The sequence below is a fragment of the Oreochromis niloticus genome, linkage group LG11 (assembly GCF_001858045.2).
Source record: "Oreochromis niloticus isolate F11D_XX linkage group LG11, O_niloticus_UMD_NMBU, whole genome shotgun sequence".
NCBI classification, from domain to species: Eukaryota; Metazoa; Chordata; class Actinopteri; order Cichliformes; family Cichlidae; genus Oreochromis; species Oreochromis niloticus.
In genome coordinates, this window is record NC_031976.2 from 32,685,922 (window position 1) to 32,709,512 (window position 23,591).

General features: G+C 40.4%; 1 protein-coding gene across 14 annotated transcripts; it reads left to right on the forward strand.

Moving 5' to 3' along the window:
• Positions 1-144: 144 nt before the first annotated feature.
• Positions 145-23,220, forward strand: etv1 (ETS variant transcription factor 1). Of its 14 annotated transcripts, XM_025911636.1 has the most exons (15): positions 145-260; positions 524-744; positions 1,004-1,113; positions 1,333-1,380; positions 1,635-1,722; positions 2,038-2,085; positions 6,459-6,512; positions 11,967-12,096; positions 12,924-13,112; positions 14,103-14,350; positions 17,126-17,197; positions 17,298-17,366; positions 17,460-17,629; positions 19,165-19,266; positions 21,382-23,162. In XM_025911636.1, exons 3-15 carry the CDS (start codon positions 1,069-1,071, stop codon positions 21,601-21,603), a joined length of 1,485 nt encoding a protein of 494 aa, XP_025767421.1. In that variant the 5' UTR covers positions 145-260; positions 524-744; positions 1,004-1,068; the 3' UTR covers positions 21,604-23,162. The 14 variants fall into 14 exon arrangements, with proteins under 14 accessions (XP_025767421.1, XP_025767426.1, XP_019220536.1 ...); XM_025911637.1 differs by having other exon boundaries at positions 187-740; XM_019364986.2 differs by having other exon boundaries at positions 188-744.
• Positions 23,221-23,591: the final 371 nt, after the last annotated feature.

The following is a 23,591-nucleotide window of genomic DNA, read 5'->3' on the forward strand; positions in this document are numbered from 1 at the left end:
CCATGACATTCAGGTTTGGGATCTGGACTTCCCTCTTAATTTAAAATAGTTTGAGGAAGCGGGGTTCAGTGTTTTTTGTTGGATTTTTTTTTCTTTTTTTTTTTGCCCGCTGACCTGGGCTTTACTTCCAGGTCAGTGCCTTCTGCAGGTCTCAACAAAGTATCCCTTTACAGGAGAGGGAAGAGCTGGCGCTTCAGCAAGTCCCCCTGGAGGCTCTTCAAAACACCGTTACCATGGACACAAACTTGACCGGGAGAAGAGTGAGTGGTGTGTTTGTGTGTCTCACACTGTATGCGATTGCGAAAAAAACGAGAAGGCGAGGGGGTGAAGACGTGCGGGAGAGGGCGGGGGTGTGCAGGTGCAGTTTGCATGTGTGTTTCAGTGTAAATACAAAATAGTGATAAGTTGTCATGAAGTTTGGCGGCTAGTTTCGGCTTAAAAACTCAAAAGTCCAAACTTAAACAAAGCGAGATGAGCGCATGACAGTGTTGTCATTGACTTCGCCCGCGCTTACCGCCTGCAGCCGTGCGTGATTGACTGCCAGCAATCTGATCCAGTGAAAGACATTGACAACCAATAGGAAACGGAGTGCGGCTTGTTTCCATGGGAGGCCCCGGGAGGCGATGCCAAGCCGCTAGAAAGCAACACAGTAAGCGGGGAGAGGCGCAGGCAGCAGCCGGGACTGTGGAGATCCTGCAGCCGCTCTGTAGCTCTCTGCAGATGAAAGCGGCGCGAAGTTGGTAGGTAAGTACATGCAGTTTTACACACTTCCTCTCATTTCTAAGTTTATTACACAGCGAAAAACATTTTGGTGCGCCCTCTAGCTCAGCGCGCTGCTCGTTTACGCACCAACTTAACTGTACCGCATGATCGCCGGAGGTGCCGTCGGTCATTCCGGGTCCAGAATAATATCAGAGGGTTCATACACTGAATAAAACAGAGATCTAAACCCGAAGTTCTTCTCCTCCTTATTTCTGCTTTCTATTTATCTGCCTGTTTGAAGGGTGGCCGGACAGGAGACTGGAGACTTTGCAGATTGCTCGCCCGTTAAAGCCACAACAGTGCAGAATGGATGGATTTCACGATCAGCAAGTGCCTTACTGTAACTCCAGAGTGAGTGATCACTGCCTCAAAAGAAGAAAAGTTGAAATGAAATCAGTTTCACTCATCCTTCTCTTCTTCCAGCTCCCACCCCATTAAGGAAAATACTTCATCTTGATTTTTTTTCTGCCTTTTGTACTGTGGATGGCTGTTCTCTCTAACGCATTCTATTTGTTCTGATCTCACCTCTGTCTTTCTCTCTGCTGCTGCCAACACTCATTTCTCCCTCAGGGACCATTTAAGTTTCATCTAATCATCAAAGATAAACAGCCAAACAAGGTGCCCATTACTTTACGCTGTGTTATTGGTTATGCACCATGTAACAACTTGTTAATTATGCCTGATAAGTGAAGCACAGACCCCTTTGCATGGGTCAAGCTTTAGAAGTGTGTGAGGCATTAATCAGAGGCTCATTGAGGCTCTTTCATTTGCTATTTCAGTTGCACATGTGATGCAGCCAACAACAGAATTACTGCTCCAGCTAGAAGAAAAAAATTGATGAGTGTGTGTGTGTTTTTTTTCTTTCCCAAAAGCTGCAAGAAAAGACAACGAGCAGCGAGAGGCCAGCAAATGACAGAAAGAGAAAATTCATTAAGTCCGACCTGGCTCTGGACACTGAAGGTAGGCGCAGGACAGAGGGAGAAGTTAATTTCACGGCTTCTAAACATTTAGCAAAATTCAATTGGTTTGTGGCCACCTGTGCTGCTAACTACAGAATCTCAATTACAGCACAGCGGCCTGTGATGATTCTCACAAGCTTCTTTTCAGTGGTCAGAAACACAAATTGACTTGTTATTAGCTGCACACATGCCCAGTGAGCTCCAATGGCATATCAGCCAGTAATAGTGAATGCACTTGTTTCTGATACTTCTCTTGATCTTTGACTGTTTTTCAACTGCCTTCAAACCTTGATCTCTGCCTCGGTTTCCCTTTCAGAGCTCTTCCAGGACCTCAGTCAGCTGCAGGAGACTTGGCTAGCAGAAGGTGAGTGTTTTAAATCTTGAGCAAAAAAAGGAGGAGAGATGGGTAAAAATGAATAGGTTGTGAGTGGGGGGGGGTGCTGCCTGGAGTTACATGCCTAGCGTCGCAGTCCAATTAAAAGCCTGTGTGGAAGAGGCACCTTGTGTGTCATGCATACATTAGAGACTGTGAGCGAGGGGTCTTGAGGGAGACCGAGGAGGCTCTACCCAGAGAGTGTCATCACAAATTACCAGGAGAAGGCTCTCCGACGCTCACTGTCTCTTCTGCTTTTGGCAGGAGCTAACGCGCTGCACGCCAGCCGCCACTACCTCCACCTCCACCAGAGCTCTGCTGTAGCCTACCGGCTCTCTCTCTCTCACTCTCACTCACTCTGTCATCTCCTCTCTCTCCCCTTTCTCTCTCACTCTCTCTCTCCCTCTCTCTCTTTGCTTCCTTTCAGCGCACCTCTCTATCTTGTACAGCTGTACCTTCACCTTGTCTTCTTCAATTTCATTTCTTGGTGGCAAAAAAAAGAGAGAATGGATCTATGAGTAATTTTTTTCTCCGCAAACTTCCAAAACAGCAGTCAGCTCTCAAAGCGACAACTGATTTTTTTTTAATATTACAATTTTCTTGCTTTTTTAATTTTTTTTTCTCTAATGGCAAGACTTGCTCATTGTGGTCTAACTGAGACGTGATGCTTCAGGATTTAAGTGCGAGCGTCCTCTTTCCTCCGTGTCTGCAGCACCGAAGTTTTGGTTAGTGGTGAATATTGTTCATTTTTGCTGTGTTTCTTTGTGCATGCATGCATGTTGGACTTGGTTTCTTGAGTTTTTTGTCCACATCTCAGAAAGATGTAATTTACCTTAATATTGCATGTAATCCCAAAGTTTACATCCAAGTAAAAAAATAATTTTACAGTAAGAAGTATAATTTGAGATATATGTGAAGTGTTTGCTTTGCTTGCAAACAGATGGTGTAAAGTTGTACAGTGTGAGAGAACACAACTGTTTTATAAAGTTGGATTTTGAAGTAGTTTTTGCAAATATATATAAACCTGAAAATTAAAACAAATTGTAGTGTTTTCTCTGAAAAATGTCCAAAGCACAGGGTTAAAATGAAGTTTGTAAGTCACTTGATTACAATTGTCCCAATTGTTGTACTAGACTATTATTATACTAGACTAATTCTAGACTTTGCTTTACTATAGCATATTGGCTAATGTATAAAGTGTTATATGTGTTGGAATCTCACTGATTTATGTGCATTTTTCATATAGTTTTAAATTAAGGTTTAATAAAGAAATATTAAAATTGAAAATTTCGTAGAATTGTATAAAACTGGAGTTATTATATTGTATGCTAAAATGTTCTGCTTCATAATTTGGTTCATTTGAATACATTAACACCAAAAAGCATTTAGTCTAATGAGACGCTGATGTTAGTTTTACTATACTATCTTGTCTCATTTAAGTCAGTCAAGTCATATGCAATTTTTGAATTTATAATTTTTGTGTTCTTTTACCCGTTTGCAGCAATAAAAGGCTGCCTTCTTTTTTCCTAACAGTTCACATGTCGTAAAGCAATAATTCTAGTTGTAGTAGAATAAAGTGTGCAATATAATTAAATAAACTTTAATACTTTTTTTTAACCAAAGGATAGAGTCATAATACATTTACTGGAAGAGTGTCGAGATGAATTTTTCGCTTGCTCCCTTTACGCAGCCAAAGAAGACTCAATCATTTATTCGCTCCATCTATTCTTTAACACATGTGAAAACGCTCGCAGTGCAATCCAAAGCTTTTAAAAAATGAGAAGTATTCTTTAAAACAGATATTGGAAGAGTTGAGGCGACTCGGAGCGGCAGCGAGGTGAGATGAGGCGTCGCGGCTCGCACCGCAGGGTGTGTAAAAGAATAAGACACGATTTTAATATTTCAGTATCCAAAGTGGGAAAAGAGACAGCGGCTGATAAGAGGTATTACTGTTAAGGATTACAGTTCTGCCTGTCATGGATCAATGTGATGATGTGCGCCTCAAGATTGTAGATTTAATGAATGACTTCCTGTCCATTAAGATGAAAAGGAATACCTTCCCATTTCTGAGATTTATTAGTTCAGGTAATTGGAACGAGAGGAGAAATTATGAGCGACAGACTGAATTTCCGACTCCTGAGACCCAAGATGTTGAAGGTTGATCGTGACATGCGAATCTGTGACCCCCCCCCAAAACTACATCTACCCTCTTTCTTCCATACAGTATTTTAAACTCGTTTTAGTTCCTTTTTTGTCAAAACAAAACAACAACAAAAAACAAAAAATGTATTGTACTTCTCCGATTTTTTGCTTTAAGATTGTTTTTCTGTTTTTTCCTTTGTTCTCGCACTGATGTCTCTGCAAAATTTTAGTGCTGATAGCATCATTTGTCTTGGAAATCGTCACGGGCAGAATGATAAATTTGTTTAAAACTCAGCCCTGCTTACTGCTGTTGCAGGTTTAGACAACCATTCAAATAGTCTCAGGCCTCGTGTTTACAACCTTCCTCTTCTTTACCCTTGCTCCTGTTTTCCTTCTGTCTCCCTCCTTTTTTTGGGTTTTGTGAATGGCGGCAGATTTCCAGCTCTGCCGTTCTCCCCAGGAGTTTGTTGCAGAGATCAGCTGGCTCATTCACAGACTGAGGCCAGTGACTCATCCATCCTGTACTTCCTTTTGGTCACAGAGAGACTGCCACCTTCTTTGTGTTTAATTTATTTATTTATTTTTATTGTTTCTCCTCTGTGTCCTCTGAAGTTTCGAGAGAGAGTTGTGGTGCTTCAGCTGATTAAGGACTTGGTTTTTTAGTAGGAAAAATTTGATTTGTGTGGTGTATTTTATAAGGTTTGAGTAAGTGTTTTCCTAACTGTGTATCTGTTACATATTATTACTTTCTCTTCAGTTTATTACAAAAGCATACAAGTAGCCCTGTGTAAAATCTCCTGTTATGTCTTAATTGATTTCCAGCAATTTAATTCCAAAAGGCCAAAATAGAGAGCTCGTAGCTGCTACTACACAAACATATGGAGTGAAGTTGCTTGTGCATATTTATTTTCTGGCGTCTGCACCCGCTTGACATTTTTAGAAAATAAGGAGCAATATCTCCTCTTCATCTGTTAATTGTTTACCCTCCTCAATTCACACGTCTGGGAAGAGAAAAAAACCCACCCTTGACCATATCAAGAGTGACAAAAATGGAATATCAGTCATTTAAAAAAAAAAAAAGGATCTCCAGACAAGTCAAGGCATGCTACACATACTGTGATAATGAGGATCCACCTCATTGTGTTTATAAATAGATGTGCTAATGACACATTTAAATCTCTTTTTGCCTATCACCAGAGAGACTGAAACTTAAGGGACATGAGGAACTGTCACTGAGTGTAAATATGTGTTATATAAATATGTACATGCCTAATTGGAGCCCGAGTGGAGCAGGGCTTCATTATTTTAGCATTAGCCTGAGTGCAGGGGTGTTTGAAGCACAGGTGAAGCTTTGGAGGGTTTGGAACAGACCTAACTCGGTAGGTACAGGTGGATTCACCAGTAGGGAAGAAGCCAATTAGATACTGTTAACAATGGGTGTTTGGCTGCTGGCAAGGAGGGAGAGCCGAGGCTGCAGAGCAGTCAATGGACAAGTCGACCTCAGGAAGTGAAAGTAGACGGTCAAAATATTATCTGTCAGGTACGAGTTTGTTGGAAAATGTGACTCAACTGCTTTAGTAAATATCAGGGAATGTGTTAGCCAGCAGTTCAAGGTTATTTAGTCTTTTGATTGCATCAGAGTTGTCGTCTTGGGGACTTTTTGTCCTTTTTCAAGCCGTGAAAGTCAGATTTTATTTTCGGAAAGAAAAAAAAATTAAATTAAGCTCTTTTTCTACAACAAATCAAACATGTTTTTGCTGTTTTCTTTTCTCTCTCTCTCTTTTTTTAAAGGAAATGATATAGATATAAAATCGACAAGAAGTGCATAGAAAATGGAAATTTGAACAACTGAGCTATAGTTGGATAACAAATGCGTAAAACGACTGAAAGTTTAAGAATGGATGCAAAAAAAATCTATATTAAGATGTGTTTAAAAAAAATTCATTAATTGATTTTAATTTGCATGATTATTTCTGTGACTCTGAAGATTTATAGCATATTGAAATCTTCTGCACATTTAAAATGATAAACACATTCAAAACATTTTTTTTAGGCTTCTTTTCTTTTGTTTTAACTGACAACAGAAGCAGGCAGTGCTGGGATAGGCCAAACTAACATCCCAGAGGACTGTTTGCCAGAGGACAAAGCTGTGATCAGTGCTGCGGTGTCCATCAACATCAGAAACAATCAATCCCTTTCTTCTTCTCTGCTCGTGTCTTTAGCTCAAGTTCCCGACAATGATGAGCAGTTCGTTCCAGATTTCCAGACTGAAAACTGTGAGTAAGAAACCATGTCGCTTTTCTCTGTGTCTCTTTGTCTGTGCATGTGTTATGTTTATGTGTGTGTGTGAACATCTGTGGCGGGTTTTTTTTTCACTGATCTTCACTGGTGTGTTTGTACTGGGGTAAAAAGCAAGTGACTGTGTGTGTTTTTCCATGTCTCTCAGTGCCCTCACCTTTGCTTGCACAAGTGCTCTCAGGAGAGCTGCAGCAATCTTGCAGGTCTACAGGTGCATGGTTTGGGTTGGGGGGTTATCTGTGTGTGCGTGTGTGTGTGTGTGTGTGTCTGTTTTCCCTTGTTGTTCTTGGGCCCGCTACTGAGATATTATTGCACTGTGACTTATTTGCATAAGAAAACATCAAAATATTGTGGCTAACTTTTTTAGGGAGTTGAAGTGATATTTTTAACTCCAGGTAGTCCAAACTGCTGTCAGTTGATGTCTGTTTTGAATTTTCTTTTTTAATAAAATCTTAAAAATATGCTCCTCCTTGACCTTTCCCCAAACTCCTTTTTTGTGCAAACCATTGAGTGTGGTTATATTTTCTAAATCAGGCGGTGTAATATTAGGTACTCCTGCATTTATCCTTCTTTACTTGGAGGTTGGCTGGCCTTCTTTTACACTCCCTATCCGTCACTGGAGATTTTAAAGCATGAAAGCAAGTATGACCTGTTTTTTTGTGCTTTTTTCCCCCTTGCTCTACATATTTTATCCAACAAAAGGACAAATTCTGTTTCTAAGAATACTTCCTAAAAGTTTTAAAACATTTTCCAATGTCTGACAAGAGTTCATTTTTCACTCACAGTGATGAGGATAAGCTAGTTGGTCGTACTTCACCTGGCTGTATACGGTGGTTGCACACGGTGACTGGTTACTTGGCACGGTCCATTTCTGGAGGAAGTAGTGCCAAGGTGGGGACAGAAATTGAGTGAGTGGAACTCAGTGGGACTCAGATAGAGCACATGTCTTTCATTTGAGCCAAAATGCACATTAAACTGTGAGAAAAAACACAAAACCTCCCGGTGTCCTCAACACCCTTTAACCTGCAAATGAAAGTTGAACAAAAGGCAGAAGTTAGAATTCTGAACTAGAACAAAGAGAGAAGGTCACATCTGACATTTAGTTTGGCAACTTTAATTGCATTTCAAGATTTAGTGGTCACAGATAACTGTTTGGTAAAATTAAACTGTAAGAGATTTGGCATCAAGCAAGATCACAGGCCTTTTAACTCCATGTGACTCACAGCCTGAGATTATCTAGAAGGTTCCCGTTGGTAGGCTAGATTAGAAACCTGAGAGGGGTCTATCTTTTTTCTCACTTTATTATGCCACGAGTACTCCTGCTCTCTTGAAATGACAAACCTGAGGGGATTTGCCTGGCTACAGGCACTTGACTTTAGATGTCCTAATCTGATTTGGCTTTTAATTTAACTTATGATTCAAGTTGCTCCAAAAGTGAATAAATGCGCCTTAAATCAAAACACATAAAACTGCATTAAACTAGTTATAATAGTCTAAAAAATCCATTAAATGTCTGCACTTTATTTGATTCTCTTCATCAATTTTACTTTTTATAATTGTTCAGAACACTACAACACTAAAGACAACTGCTGTGTTAAAGGCAAAACATTTAAACTATGGGTGTGACTTAGCCTTGCCTAAAACCCAACATGGACCAGTGTGGTGTACAGTAGATAACCAGAGGTCACCAAGACTGTCCTGATGTCCTTCAGAGGTAGCCAGGGTGGGTGGCCATAGTGGCAGGAGACTGCTGACCATCTGAATTGTCCTGTTGGCAAACCTGCAGCAGGCTGGAGAGGCACTAACAGATGGCAGGAGGGTGAGGGCACCGTGGTTGGGCGCATGAGCAGGCATCCCAGCCGGCAGCTCTCCCATATGGGTTTTCACCAAGCCGAGAGATGGAGAGGCGAACGGTGAGACAGGGAGAAAGAAAGAGGTGAAGGTGACGAGAGATAAAGCTGGAAGTTAACCCTAAAAAAAGGCAGTGAAAGGACAGGGGCCGTTATGAAAATGGCAATATTAAATACTTTTAATGTCACCACATCCAGCGAGAAATCCAAAGCTAACGGGGAACTGATTCCACACAAATCAGTTACAGCAGCTTTTTCGTCTGTGAGCTCCATTGTTGCTCCAAAAACACTGAAGTGACTCACACTGTTGCACTCGGTAACATCTCCCTTTGTTACGATCAACGTGGGCACTCTCTGTTTTATGTAAATCCCACATACTACCTCCTAGCTCCATAAATACTCAGTACTGCCCATGTACGTGTAGCATATGTGTGTTAATCTGCATTTGAAAATAGTGCAGTCTTAAAAAGTGTTTGAGCCGAATTTGTTAAAAGTTACAGTGCTTAGCACTTTAAATAATTTGTATCCTGTCCTCAATAGCGTGGTGAAAATAGAAAAATAATATATTATTTACTCAGATTTAAATAACAATAAATTGCATTTTACAACATTAAAATAATTTACAACAGACATTAATATGTGAGTTGTGAATTATTAATGAACTTATCAAATTTGATTTAAATCAAATGTAAAACAAGCCAACAGTTAGCACAGTTAGCATTAGCCAAGCTGTACTATTGTTTAGTTTGTAAGCTAACTGCTACAATTAACAAGAAACATCTTATTTTATTGAGATGAATGTTTTCAAAGAAAATAAATGTTATCCCCAAATTTTTGTTCCAGTGAAATAGCTGTGATTTTATATTCCTACCAGAAGAACAATAAAAGATTGAAAAAAATTTGAAGAGAAAAAGAAAGACATCTATTTTGAAGCCTTAAATATCGCAGCCTAAAAGCTGGTGTATTTTGTGTTTTCATGGCCAGACTCATCTTCCCTCATGAAAAGCTGTTGCAGCTTCTCTCAATGTCAACTTTGCACTCTGCGTCTATGCGACGCAGAACCAGCATGTGAGCGGCCTCGAAGCGAAAGTGTCCTCAGGCTGAAGGAGGAGAAGGAGAAATTTCTTTGTCTCAAACTCCAACACAGATGCTTACCATTAGCATAACTTAGCAGGGAATGGAGGAGTAGAGGAGGTGTAAAATGAGGCCACACGTTACCAGCAGATCTGAGCCTCCATCATTTAACAGCAAAGGCGAGCACCTACAGTAGGTGAAAATGGAATGGAAGGTTTTTCGCTGTTGCCAAAAGACCTGTATTTTTTTATGAATGGACTAGAGAAATATCTGCCAAACGTAGGCTCCGGTTCTGCCAAAACGCACAATTTGTACCTTCAAAGTCGACAACAGTCGGAGCCAACAGTTATCTGATAGTGTACTGAAAGGACTGGCAAACAAACGGCTGCTAAAATAAAAATATTCGAATTAAGTGTTGGTGGAAAATGTAAAAAAAAGATTTTTTTTTTATTTGCATGTGCCACAATATTTAAAGGAAAGATTTCTGTTTAATCTGTACTGCAAAGGCTAAAGCAAATTGCCCAATGTTTAAGTCAGTGGTACAACGAAGAAAAGAACATTTGCATTCAAAATAGACCCAGTAATTGTTCTAACTGCCTCTTCTTTAAAACTGCCTACCATCTTAGTTAATCAATATGTAGATAATGAGAGCAATCAAGCAGTGATGGGCATGACATTCTGGACTAAAAAGGAAGTCTCTGTTTTAGTCAGAGGCAATGCCCTCGCTATTGATTTGTGTACCTTGGCACCCCGCTGACAAAATCTATTGTGACATTTCCATTTCTAATTTAATGCCCTGTGCTGCAGCACACGTGAAGCCATTGTTTAGAGCCGATGTGGCGCTTACGTTTAACGGCAGCATTTTTATAGACGTTGTTTTAATGTCGTTCAGTGTTAAATAAAGAAAGGAATTATGGTTCAGCTTCAGGTGAGCTGTAAACAAGAAGCCGGTGGAGTCAGCTCTTAAACTAAACAAATTCATGTGTGTTTAATGTAAATGGTAATTAGCCTGACACTGATTGTGATCTTGACAGCCAAAGCTGAGGTATTGTTTTGAGTCCATAATCTCTTAACAAGGCTTTGCGATGCCAGCGTCAACAAAGGTCTCCCCTCAGGAAATGTCTCTTTGACCTCCGATCGATGACCCAGAAAAGGTCAGGCCCCCAGCGAGGGCTGCAAACAACCCCCGAGCTTTGTCATGCCGGGCCCGTGTGGCCCATCACCCAGGGGGCTCGACTGTGCGTCAGATGGGGTGTTGGCAGATCGACCCCTGCTCGTATGGCAGCTGTCTGTCAGTCGTGAGAAAACTCCTCAAAACATCCTTCTCTCTCAACTCCTTGTAGCCTCAGAGACCTTCTTGTATTTAAAAGAAAAACAGTCCTTAGCCACATATTTAAGTTTCTCTAGTACTCAAATAGCTAAATGTTTGCACTTGAGTTGGACCAAGAGTTGATGGACTTTCTCCATTCATAATTCCTGGTTATAAACTCGGGAGAAGGCCATCTCTCAGTCTAAAACATCAATCAAAAATGATCGTCTTCAACCGCGGCTGGCCCTCTGTTGTGTTTGATAGAGCGCTGTGGGATGGCTTCGCTGCTGCTCTGTGAGCCGTCGCGGTGAGACGGCGATCGGCGAGGCAACCTGAGCCTGACTTCATTCTGACTGACTGGGTTTTTCTTCAGAAGCGCAGTCAATTGGATTAGCGTTGATCATGACTCTAGATGATGGGATGTTAATCAGGACTGATCAGGCACTTAACAGCCTCTCAGATGCACCGGGCTCACTGTGGGGCCATAGGTAGAGATCGCAGGCCCCGCTTCAGATCAATGAGACTTGTTGTTGTCGTCTGGAACTTATTGACAGCCAGCTGAAAGCAGATAAAGCATTTATCGAAGCTCACCGCACACCCTGTTTTATGATTGTCATATTTCACTAACAGAGTCCCCGTCAGTAAAGGCTGAATAAATGGGATTTGAAGTGAGTTGTTTGTGTAAGTGATGGCCTCAGATGTCATATCCTTTGGCAGATGGATGCTTAGAAAAGCAAGTGTTTTAGACTTAATATATCCATCACGGGTTCTCTTAATCAGTGATGGCTTAGCACATTCATGCCTGCTTGTATCTGCACTGTAACATGACCTTTTCCATTGTGGGTAAAGCTGCTGTGTGCAGTTTTGAAATGTAATTGTATTTTAAGTTTTGAAATTGAATCATGGACACATCGTCTGCTGTACTTAAATAAAACAAGCAGTACTTTTTTTTCCAGACTGTGATCATCTCATTTTAATTTTTGTGAATGATCTGTCAGGTGTAAATGAAGACAGTGGTTTTAGTTTTTATTCATGTATTTTTTTCATCCTGTGATTGTATGAATTCTGTCTCAGGTGCTTACAAGCAAATCCAGAAACAGTCTGCTGCTAAATGAACAAAAAAATAGTCACAACCTTAAAAAAATGTTACAGTTTGACAGAGTGTAAATGTTAATTGTTCTTCCTCCTTCCCATCGTAGTGGCTTTCCACGGACTGCAGCTGAAGATCAAGAGGGAGCTGCACAGCCCGTGTTCAGAGCTGAGCTCCAACTGTAGCCAGGAGCGGCCCTTCAAACTCCAGTATGGAGAGAAGTGCCCGTACAGCATCAGGTGGGCCCCCCCCACTGACACTCGACACTGAAAACATCTTTTACAAATTATTAAAATGCTTTTATAAATTATACCCTTTTCACATTTGTAAAGAAAGCACAGAAAAGAACATTTGGTTTCACATTCCTCACTTTAACAGAGGAATAAATGCAGGTGTGAAGGTTTATTGTAGGACAGTGATGACTAAATACTCACTTTAGCTTATCATCAATTCATCAACTCTTTATGCTTTCTATACATTTGACATTTTTTGGCTTTTTAATTCTGCATTGTAATTTTTATTTAACTGGAAATGACTTGCTAATCATTCCAAACTGCAAATCAAAGGACATCGAGATATGTACAGTGTTGGGTGGTGACTCTGAAGACATTAACGAGATATTTCCAATTAGAGGTATTTATCTGAGATTATGGCAGTCATGTTAGTTTTATTTGTCTGTTATAACTGAACTGAATCAGAGGGTCTCTGGAATCGCTGATTATGGAGTGGTTTAAAATGCCATTGATTCTAACTGCAGTCTGACATAAATGCCCTGAGGTAGTTTGTGATGCATTTCTTCACTTTGTGACATCTGCTCAGAGTCTTTACATCCAAATCTTGCACAAGGCTTCATAATTTATACAGTAAATCAAATCGGTTTAGAAAACATTGAAAGGATATTTGAGTGGGTAGGGCATTTGTTTCAGACTACCCTAAATACAGACAACTTAGGAAGAAGCTATCCGTTAAATAATCCTTCATTAAAAAGAGTTTAAATCGTGTAACGTACACTGGCAGTAACACAGGCATCTTTGACTCTTGCCTTCAACCCTTGCCATTACCCCAGTGCCTATGAGCAGAAGCAGCCCACAGGAATGAAGCCCTCCAGCCCAGTGACACCCCCCTGTAGCACCCCTGTGTCCCCACTTCATCATGGCTCACCCACGGCAGCCCCAACGCCCAAACCAGACAGGACCTACACCCATATACCGCCCTCGCAGCCTCTCCCTGATAACGCCTACACTATGGACCACAGGTACTGCAGCCTGCAGCCTCTTACATTTACATCACATTTACATCTGGTGATCTTAGCTGGCAGTTGTACCAAGGATAGATTACAATAAGGTCACAGCAGCAGATGCACATTTGAGTTTCTGTTTTTGATTAAGTGAATCCTCAGTGGGCGGGGCCTGCAAACGACAACTTTCCCAACCATCGAATGCCATGTGGTCATCATCACTTGACTTTAGTGCTTTGAAATAGAGCTTATTCAATAAATCAGTAGCAGAATGGAAAAAACAAAACAACAAACAAACCTACTAAGTTAATTATTTCGAGGAAAAGATTTTTTTCAAGGTGTGAATTTCCCAGTTTAAGAGTCAATATGTCTGATTTCTCTTATAATGTAATATAATGGATTTAAATGACACTTTCCTTGTGATCCTCAAATTATTAAAGGAGAATAGAGCTAGCTAACATTAACATCCCCTCTGCACAGTAACACAGTTGGCGGATGTGCACTGTATAAAGAAAATACTTTTTACATGAAACCTTTTTTAGAGTAATCAGGACACAAGAGGCATTTTACTTCTGAGTTACTCCCATGAGCACCACAAGCCAAGTGCCATAGGATAAATATGTCAATTTGATTTGGGGTTGAGATTCTTTAAGTCAGTTTTCAGACAAATATTCCAAACATTTCCTTTGTTTTTTGCTTTTTTGGTCACCTGTAGTCATAAACATAGGTGAAACAAAAAGGCAAGCACTTGAACACATCATTACAGATTTCAGAATTTTCACTGATACAGTATTATTGATTCATTGATTGCTAGTAAAAAGCCTTTCTTTCATCTACTTCTCACATTTATTTGCAAAAGATCTTTTTATCTTTTATTAAGTAAATTAAATACTAGTCAATTAATAAAAGAAATGTACATGTTCTCGATTTATCTCCTTTTTGTCTCATCAAGTCTTTCACAATCAGGAGTCAGTGTCATGAATCCACTGAATTTGTCGTCTGTCTCAGATTTCGACGTCAGCTCTCAGAGCCTTGCCACTCGTTTCCCTCCCCGCCGACAATGGCTCGGGACGGCCGGCCCATCTACCACAGGCAGATGTCGGAGCCCAACATCCCTTTCCCTCCTCAAGGCTTCAAACAGGAGTACCCCGACCCCCTCTTCGAACACCCGGCCATGATGGGGGCCCCTATTCCCCACACATACCCAGCCGGCATGATGATCAAGCAGGAGCCGAGGGACTTCACCTATGACTCAGGTGAGCGATTTGAAAAGGTTTCTGTTGTTTGTGCTCCTTCAAACTCCTCTGGTAAGTGAAAGAGCAGAGAAGTGATAGCTGCCAGAGCATTATCATTTCAGGAATGAGAGAAGACATGGCGGGAGGGGGCGGTGTTTATTGAGTTTGCCCATTATTAGGGCAGGGGATCTGGTTGGGCCGGGTGTCTGTGCTGTTCGCCATTTCCTGTGGTGCTCTAATAGAAAAAAAGGAGGGGGCTGTGCCTGGTCACAATCCAGAATCTGCCCTCCCACGCTTGTCCGCTCCCTTCGGTTAGAGAGTAAAGGGACCTAATCATCAGCCAGCGGCTCTGTGGAGCCTCTGTGGAGCCTGAGGCTACCTCAGGACATGAATGAACATTCGCCGGACTGCCGGGTTCATTCAGAAGGCGACAGAGTGGACCCAGGAGAGGCAGAGCTGGAGGAGAGTGTGTGTGACCAGTCAGGGGGAAAAAGCAACCTCTTTCCCGGGCGAGGAGTTTAGAAGAAAACATTTGGTGCCTCATTCACATCTCTTTAAGTTACACCTGGTTTTCCTAACAGCAGCTCTGTAGTTTTTGTCATTGAGGAGTCAGGCAGCTGTGATTTTTGGTGTTTTCTCGCTTTTCCAGTGGCAACATTACTTTGCAATAGATGTGTTTACCGAGTTTCACAACTATGTGGCTTCTAAATGCCAATTAACACAACTGAAAAATTTATCAAAAAGAGAAAAAAAACTAGAAAAGAAAAACAAATTCGGTCCAAAAATAACCCCGTTCTTTAACAGTTTCTTGGGTTTCTTCTGGCCTATTTGCAGCAATGTTATTTGCATCAACCATTATTCTCTTCTTTTATTCATTTTTTTTTTTGTTTGCAATTTTGACCAATTACAGGCAAAAATTACAGAGCCCAAAATGACATTGGCAGCTTGATTTTCTTTTTAGTAACAGTCAATTCTTACATTTCACCGGTTGAAGCAAGGTGTTTTTTAATAGATAAATGATAAATGAAATGGCTTTAACAATTAGAAGAATTGTTACTGATACAAGTAAACTATCTACAAAGAATTGCTTGCAATCATAAAGCAAAAGTGGTGAAAGATATTCGATTAACTGTTAAAATACCAAAAGGTCTTCCTTGTGTTGTGTTCACTACTTGGACCAAGATGTCCAAGATGGAGCATCAGAGTGAATTTATTAGCAGTCACAGTGGGGCATGTTGACTGGAGCTGGCCTGTTGAAAAGGATGGGAGGGGATCTGGTAATTTCATTAGCAGCAATTTCCTCTACAAGTCCATTACTTTGATGAAGCTCAGAGAAATGTTTATGGGTCTAAATGAAGGGCTTCAGTCTGTTTATTGAACATTCACTTTGCAGCCCATTTGGCTGTTTTTTTAATCGCAGCATCTCATCTGTGTTGTGGGAGGTTTGGACATATACAGTAAATGGAAGAGTCGATTGGACAATGTAGTAAAGCCAACCGGTAAATGAAGGAAGAGAATTATGTAGTGGGGCATTTCTATCTTAACCATTTAAACCAATGATTTAAAAAACGCCTTGTGTCTATATAAAATTACATTTTTGGTTTAAGAATTATTCAAACCACAAGTCTTTATTTGATCTCTTGTTATAGCCATGATATTGATAAACCACGAGTGAGAACTTTTAAAGGTGCAGTTCACTCAAAAATCTATTTGAGTTGGTTGGTAGATCTTATAAGGAAAATAGTTCCTACATGCAGCTTTTTATCCCATGTGGGAATATTGGAGATAGGAATGCTTTAAAAAATAACAAGGTGGGTGCAATTTAGGAAAAGGCAGATATTTCTAGAGCTGATATCTTTAAACCTGGCAAATTTGCATTAAAACGATCTAAACTTGGAAAAAATTAGAACCAGAGGAAGTGTGTTGGGGGGGTGAATTGTTCCTTTTTACCTAAAAATTGACCCCAGAAAAGTGACTGTCTGCATTTTGCACAGTTTATTTTAACATCAGCTGAAATGTTGCTCAAACATCTGGACTCAATGTTAAATATGTATAAAGTATAGAATCAGCGAGTATTTATTACCACTGAAGAACTGAGCCGATCCGTCTCCTCAGGCCAGTGTGGGTGTGGTCTGATGGACGGCGAAAAGCATCATAAACAACATCAAAAAAGTGTTTTTTCACGTTTTGAATGTATTGTTAGTATATCTTGACTGTTTTTACAAAAGCATGTGTCAAGTCATTTTTTCAAACTAGTGAGGAACTCATGAAGAAAAATGGAAAAACATGTAAAACAAAGCAAACAGCTTTGGCAGAAAACTGTATACTCACACTGGATGCAGTCAGTCATAATAAGAAGCTGATTGAGAAGATACACATCAACCGTTTTAGCTAAACGTGCTGCAGCTGCACAGCGAAAACGTCAAAGAAACTAACACCTGCAGGTCCGTTTAGTTTTGATCTGAGAACGTGTGTAAAATAATCATCACAAGCCCTCGTATTATGAAAAAACTTACATCGTGTCAGCTCGTGTTTTCACACGAGCGCCGTGTTTTATTCAGTTGTAAATCTTCCTCTGAGTGGAGATGCTCGGGGCGCGTATTGGCGGTGTGATATAGTGAGCTCGCCCGTGGCTGGAAGCCATCGCAGTGCTGATGCTGGAGGGCATTTTCTTTAATCAGAGCCAGTGGTGCATTGAGTGAACAGGCTTTGACTCCTCTCAGATAACTGAGATAGTGTTCTTAATGCTGCCTTCGGGCCCTTTAACACCCACTCTCATTCTTGCCTGGGTTTCAGCAGAAGTGCCTAGCTGCCATTCTGTCTACTTACGGCAAGACGGCTATCTGGCTCACACTAACAGGACTGAAGGTACCAACGATGATACGTGTGGATGTTGTGGTGGTGCACGTATGGGTTTTTTCTTCATGTGATATCAAACTATCTTTTTTTTCCCGATCTTGTTTTCCAGGTTGTATGTTTGACAAAGTGGCGAGGCACTTCTACGACGATACCTGCGTGGTGCCTGAAAAGGTGGAAGGTGAGTCCTGCAGTAACTCTTAAAATGAAAAGTATTGCATGTGCCAACGATTCTGCCCATCATACAATAACCATTTTGCACCGTGTTCTGTAGGCGACATCAAACAGGAGTCGGGCTTGTACCGTGAGGGCCCTTCGTACCAGCGCAGAGGCTCGCTGCAGCTCTGGCAGTTCCTGGTGGCTTTACTGGATGACCCGTCCAACTCCCACTTCATTGCCTGGACCGGCCGTGGCATGGAGTTTAAACTCATTGAGCCAGAAGAGGTAAGAAACACAGAAATGCACTGTCACAAAAACAATTTTATTTTTCTATATTGTAATTCTGATTTTTACTCCTTTTAAAAATCTATTTTTATTTTTTCGTGGCTTTTATACTTAAGCTTTTTGGACAGTCTTAGGTAAATGTTGCATTGTATTTCACTAAATTTATTGTTCAATAAAATTTTTAAAAGAGGTTTACCTGCTTTCAGCTACTCAGAAGTAAATATTTGCTGCTTTGGACAGTTTTATGTAATTACAACTTAAATATATTTGGGTTGTAGACTTTTGGTTAAAAAAAAATGAAATGATTAAGCAGTGAAAGAAGGTTATTTTCCCCCTGTGTGAGCCTAAATACTGGACTACATGTGGGCAAAAAAATAAAAGGTATGGTAGAGTTGTAAGGTAAATCACTGCAAAACCAGATGAGGTCAGAGGTCAAAGTGTGAATGAATAATATTGTCTGCTCTTAAAACGCCGTAGACTTTTTAAAAAAATTGTTCTTACCAATAATGGACAAAGAGAGCAATCATTCTAACTGACAGCAAAAACTTCTTACAAAATATATATTATTGCTTTTCTTTAACACACAGGTTAGGGTAAGGGTTTGGAGTTTGGATCATCACAGATGATGACTTGGACCTCAGAGGGTTATATATTCTACACTCCACACTAAAGCCAACCGAGTGACCCTGATGGCCTGCTCCTGCTAAATATTTCACAGGACATATTCCTAAAAATATAACCCATGTTGGCGGTTGGGCCTTTTGAAATGGAAACAGAGGCAGGGTTTGTGTATGGCCACATCACACACAGTGGGGCTCAGTCACTGCTGGAGGATGAAGGAGGATGCAGGGTGCAGGCAGGGGGTGAAAGTGTAGAATGGAGGAGATAGATGAGTACCGGGCAGTGGTCCACGCAGCCCGATGGTGTCTAGAAGCACGGGCCAGCTGCACCTAACAGGGGGCCCCATTCATGCCATCAGGTGACCAAACGCATTTGCTTTGAGGCGCCGCAGACAAACGTTAGGTAGCGGTTTCTGCATTTGCAGCATGTCAGCGGTTGCGGGGACACGAAAAAATGTGAAAAAGAAAAAGCAGAAAAAACACAGTTGCATTGATCGGGGAAGGTATCATAGGAGATAAACTGTGAGAAACAAGCAAAAATGAAAGTCAAAAGCAGAGTTTAAAAAAAAGCGAGCAGCTAAAGAGAATGCCGTGGGGCTGTGGGTTTGGACCGTGAGGCCGGGTGGTGGGTGGTCTGGTAGACAGGTGCTGTAACATCTGCTGCCTCCTCCGCTGGGTGTGTGACAAGCTCCTAATGAACACATCCCTGGTCAGGTCTGCACAAGCTGGACGCGCTTTAATTACTGTTATTAGGAAAATATGGATCGGTAAGTTTGTTTAACATTTTAGCTGCTGCAGCGTTCCTGTCTGGAAATCAGGGCAACCGTGCTCGTTTGTGTTAGATAAGTTTGCTTTCTGATAATGCTCTGTTTACTGACTGTCTTTATTGTCTTCATGTTCGTGTGTGTGATAAAGGTGGCACGTCGGTGGGGGATACAGAAGAACCGGCCAGCGATGAATTACGACAAACTCAGCAGATCATTGCGCTACTACTACGAGAAGGGAATCATGCAGAAGGTAAAAAAAAAACAATATCAACCAATTATAGTTCATCTGTTACACTGAAAGGGATCCAAAACTGTTCACCTTTTTTCTAAGAGATTTTATTGATGTAAACATAGTATGAAAGCAGCTCATTTGGCTGCTATACCTGGCCTGTGTTAAAGGCGCTCCCATTCCCCCAGGTAGCTTATATAAGGAACAGAGTGTCTCAAAAATGGTGAAACAGCTAAAAAAGTTCATTTACACTTTATAGCTAAGAAATTGTAAAGCTTTTTTCTGTATTGTGTGCAAAAATCAGTTTTTGCCAGGCTTGCGGCTCGTGTCCGCTTCACTCTTATGTTAAAACACAGATATGTATGTTAGTTTATCAAGTTATTCTTTGAATTAATCTTCATTATAGTGCATGTAGTATTTATGTAGTATATGTAGTAATGCCAAAAACAGATCTTTATAAAAAGCAAACAAATGAGTAATAAATACATATATTTCTTCTTCTTTGCAAGCTACATATTCATTATATAAGGGAAAGTAATCAGTTACATCATCCCATCAAACATCACTGTTTGATGAACACTGATTTACAGATCTGAATTCCAGCTACGTCAAAGTGTCCCTGCACTAAAACAATTGTTCAGCAAAATATTTACAAAATCAATGAATGTGCAAATAATGTGACCATTCTGTTTGAGATCAGCTACCACGCATATATAATTTGAGTGTTATAAAAGTAATTTCCTTAAGCTATATAGATGTTGATGAACCTGGTACTGGTCTAAGTTTCCTTCAGTTCAGTTAAGTTCAGTTAGCACATATCAATTGTAAAAATACTTCAGGACAAGATTAATGAAAAGATATTTTAACAGAACACTGGTTAAACACACTAAAGAAAATAATATATTTTTTCTGTTGGGTATTAATCTCAAGTTTTTTGTTTCCTGAGGTATTAGTTTGACAGTTAGAAGCATCTCCAAAAAGCATTCATTAATAGGCAGGTCAGAACAGGTTGAGCACTTTTAGGTGGAATTATACTTTCGTGGTTGGAGGTCAAGCACTGCTGGCCAAGTTTAAATACAATAAGGAAGAAGTGGCAAAGAAAACGTAAAACTGCTCCTGAGATCACTTTGACCTCTGAGAAGCGATGGACAGTTTATAGCTCCTCTTTTTTCTACCAAATCCACGTGTGATGTAGGACATTTAAAAAGCAATCACTGTCTCTGAGATAATTTTAGAAAACTTAGTAAAAGCACTCTATATAATTTATTCTGGTGTTTTAAAATAACTGTTTTAATGGATAAGCTGTTTTCGCTTAGGTTGGGGATAGTTCATTTGTTTGAAGTGGGTTTGTATAAAGCACTGATCCACAAAACAAAAACAAAAAAAAACCAGTACATGGTGGTTTGGAAGCCCCAAAGCAACAAAGGGTACCAGCACAGAAGCTAAAGCCATGTGCTGCTGTGCTCTAGATCAGAAACACGAAGCATTTCCGTCACTGAAAAGTAGTTTTTGTGCACTTTTTTTCAAATATTTCACTGTTTTACGATTGGAGAGTTATCAAATCATTGTATTCACATCAAAGCCAGCAGACACTATTTACGAAAACAGAGTTACTGGACTATTGTTGCCTCGTTTGGTTGGTTTGTATGTGTTAATGTGTGATGCTAGTGTTTTAATGGCTTAATTTAGATCAGATTCGATGTGTGAAAACACAAAAGTCACACGGCATTAGAACGGCCATTTTTTATTTTTATTGAGAGTGGGGGCGGGGCTCCATGAGTCAGAGAGTATAATGAGAGAGCAGAGATGCAAATACTGCACATTTTAATGAAGCTTTTTGTAAACAAACATCAAATGATATGGATACAAATGCCATTAACTAATCCTGTATCTTGTTTGAAAAAACTTAAAGCTCAGTGCACCTCTTCTTTAGTGCAGAGTGGAGGCCAAAGCAGAACTGTTGATTACATTTGGAGATCAGCTTTAAAAGTTTAAAAAATGTGCTTTTTAATTTTTTTTAAAGATATTTAATCTTTTTTTCCATCTGGTGGATTAAAGTGAAAGATTACGCTCAGCCACTGTAGAATATGCTGTGGAAAAATGGTTTAAAAACAAGACCTCGCCATCTTTCTCCAGGTGGCCGGCGAGAGATATGTCTACAAGTTCGTGTGTGACCCCGAGGCCTTGTTCTCCATGGCGTTTCCTGACAATCAGCGGCCAGTGCTGAAAACTGACATGGAGCGGCAGATCAACGAGGAGGACACGGTGCCGCTGTCGCACTTTGACGAAAACATGGCATACGTACAGGAGGGACCCTACTGCCAGCCGCACCCCTACAGCGAGGGCTACGTTTATTAACGTCAACCCCACAAAACCCACACCTCCACCCTACCCTCCTCCCACCTCCCTCCATCCGTACACATGAGACTGTCGTGTCCTCTAACTCGCAGCCGCTCGGGGAATTAGACTGAACACACACATGCAGCGGCGCTTCCCTTCCCCTCTGTCTCAAACACGTACACGTCCTTTTGCTCTTGTCTTTCTGACCGCACAGCAAGATGGAGAGTGCACTTTATGGACCGGAATGGCGCGACGTTAGCCTGCCAGGGGCTAGCTATGTGATTGGCTTTTTACTCATTTATGTTTGTACATTAATGTGGGAATCATTCCGTTTGTTTGGTTGTTTTTTTGAACTCCTTATGATTTTGAGCATGTGCCGCCCTAACGAGACTGGACTAATTTACGGTCACTTTGATCTCCGGCTAAAGAAACCGTCTCATCTACACTCACAAAAGATGGCCATTTGTTTGACTGTCTTTCTTTTTGTCTTCATCCTGTACTGGAAACGTGTTAACGATACTTTTATGGTGAAGTGACATGATTATAGACTTGAAAAAGTAATGTGATTATAAAAAAGACATTTAGCTATCAGTGAGAACTGCCTCGCCACCGGTCTGAACACCGCACCTCTGTCCGTCAACGCCCGTCGTCCAATCAGACTGTAGATTTCATCATGTAGGTGTTGTAATGACATAAACTCCACTGGATCCTCAGCAGCTTGACAACCTTGTGGGTCAGTAAAGATGAGACTTTCACTTACAAGGACGCACTCCAGGAAAAAAAATGTCTGGATGACAAAAAAAATACTTTCTCTGCGTCACACGTGAATGGCCTGCGTTTAGGATCGAAGACAAAGCTACAGGCTGCTGTAAAATAAGTCATTCACTGTAAACAGCAGTTTCCTTTCTGTTCTGTAATGCGTCAGAGCAGGAGTCACTCATTTGTCCTTCAGGTGTTCAGTTTTTCAGTGGATAACAGGTGAAAAGTGTATGTACAGTCAAAGTGGTTACAGCAACCAGTCAGTTCATATTCAGGATAATGTTTGCATCCCCAGCTAAAAGACAAAAAAACATCTGATTTCATTGGCACAGACAATAAAAAGGAAAAAAAAGATAAAAAATCTAATTTCTCCCTTGAACTGTTTTCCGTTTTGTTCCAGGTGAACGAGAGGTGTATATTTTGCTTAAAAACTGTTGCTTTGCCATTAATAGGTTGCTTTTTGGTTTAAAAAAAACAACGTAAAAGAAATATTTAGAGTTTTATAATGTGATGAATAAAAATCATGGTATATTAAATTGTTCCATTGTATAATCAGGTAAATGCACATTTTGTTGCTGCTTCAAATTGTAAGTGTATTTTCTAGTCTCGAGAAAATGACAACAGGAAAAAAAAGGAAAAAAAAACAGTGCGGCAGCTATGGCCTGCTATTCTGGATTTCTCTTTATTTTTTGTCTCTTTTTTTTTCGTCAATTTCAGCATTAAAAAAATTACTCTGAATTTTGTTCTCAAGATTCACGTGTGTGGGATGGGATTGGCAATAGGAAACATTCTGTAATAAAATAGTTCTGAAAAACAAAGTGATGACCACTTCTCAAATGTTTTAATTGATCATAATATAAAGAAAAGTTTAAGAGCTTCAGTGTTTCTTCTCTTGGCAGTTTTATATATTCCTTACATATGATAAATCTTTTTTAAAAAAAAATCAAACTGAATATTTATCATGTCTGTCCTGACAAGGTCATAAATTTACAAAGTGGAAGTGGGAAAAGAAAACACCATAGCAGGTGTGTGTGTGTGTGTGTGTGTGTGTGTGTGTGTGTAGACTAATAGATTATAGACTCTTGTCAATTTCCAAGTTGGAAAGAAAACTCCCAATCACAGAGCATTTAACCAAAGTGACACCTGAGGAAAAATCAATGGCTAATTTAAGACCTCGCTTTTTCATGTAGGTGAATTGTTTCTGTCCTTTTGTGCCTGGTGCTGGCAGTAATGAAAAAAAAAACAGC

Coding starts and splice junctions, on each gene's coding strand:
- etv1 (XM_025911636.1), top strand. CDS start 1,069: ATGGATGGATTTCACGATCAGCAAGTGCCTTACTGTAACTCCAGA. Junction 13,113..14,102: donor GCCTACACTATGGACCACAG/GTACTGCAGCCT, acceptor CGTCTGTCTCAG/ATTTCGACGTCAGCTCTCAG. Junction 17,367..17,459: donor GGTGCCTGAAAAGGTGGAAG/GTGAGTCCTGCA, acceptor CGTGTTCTGTAG/GCGACATCAAACAGGAGTCG.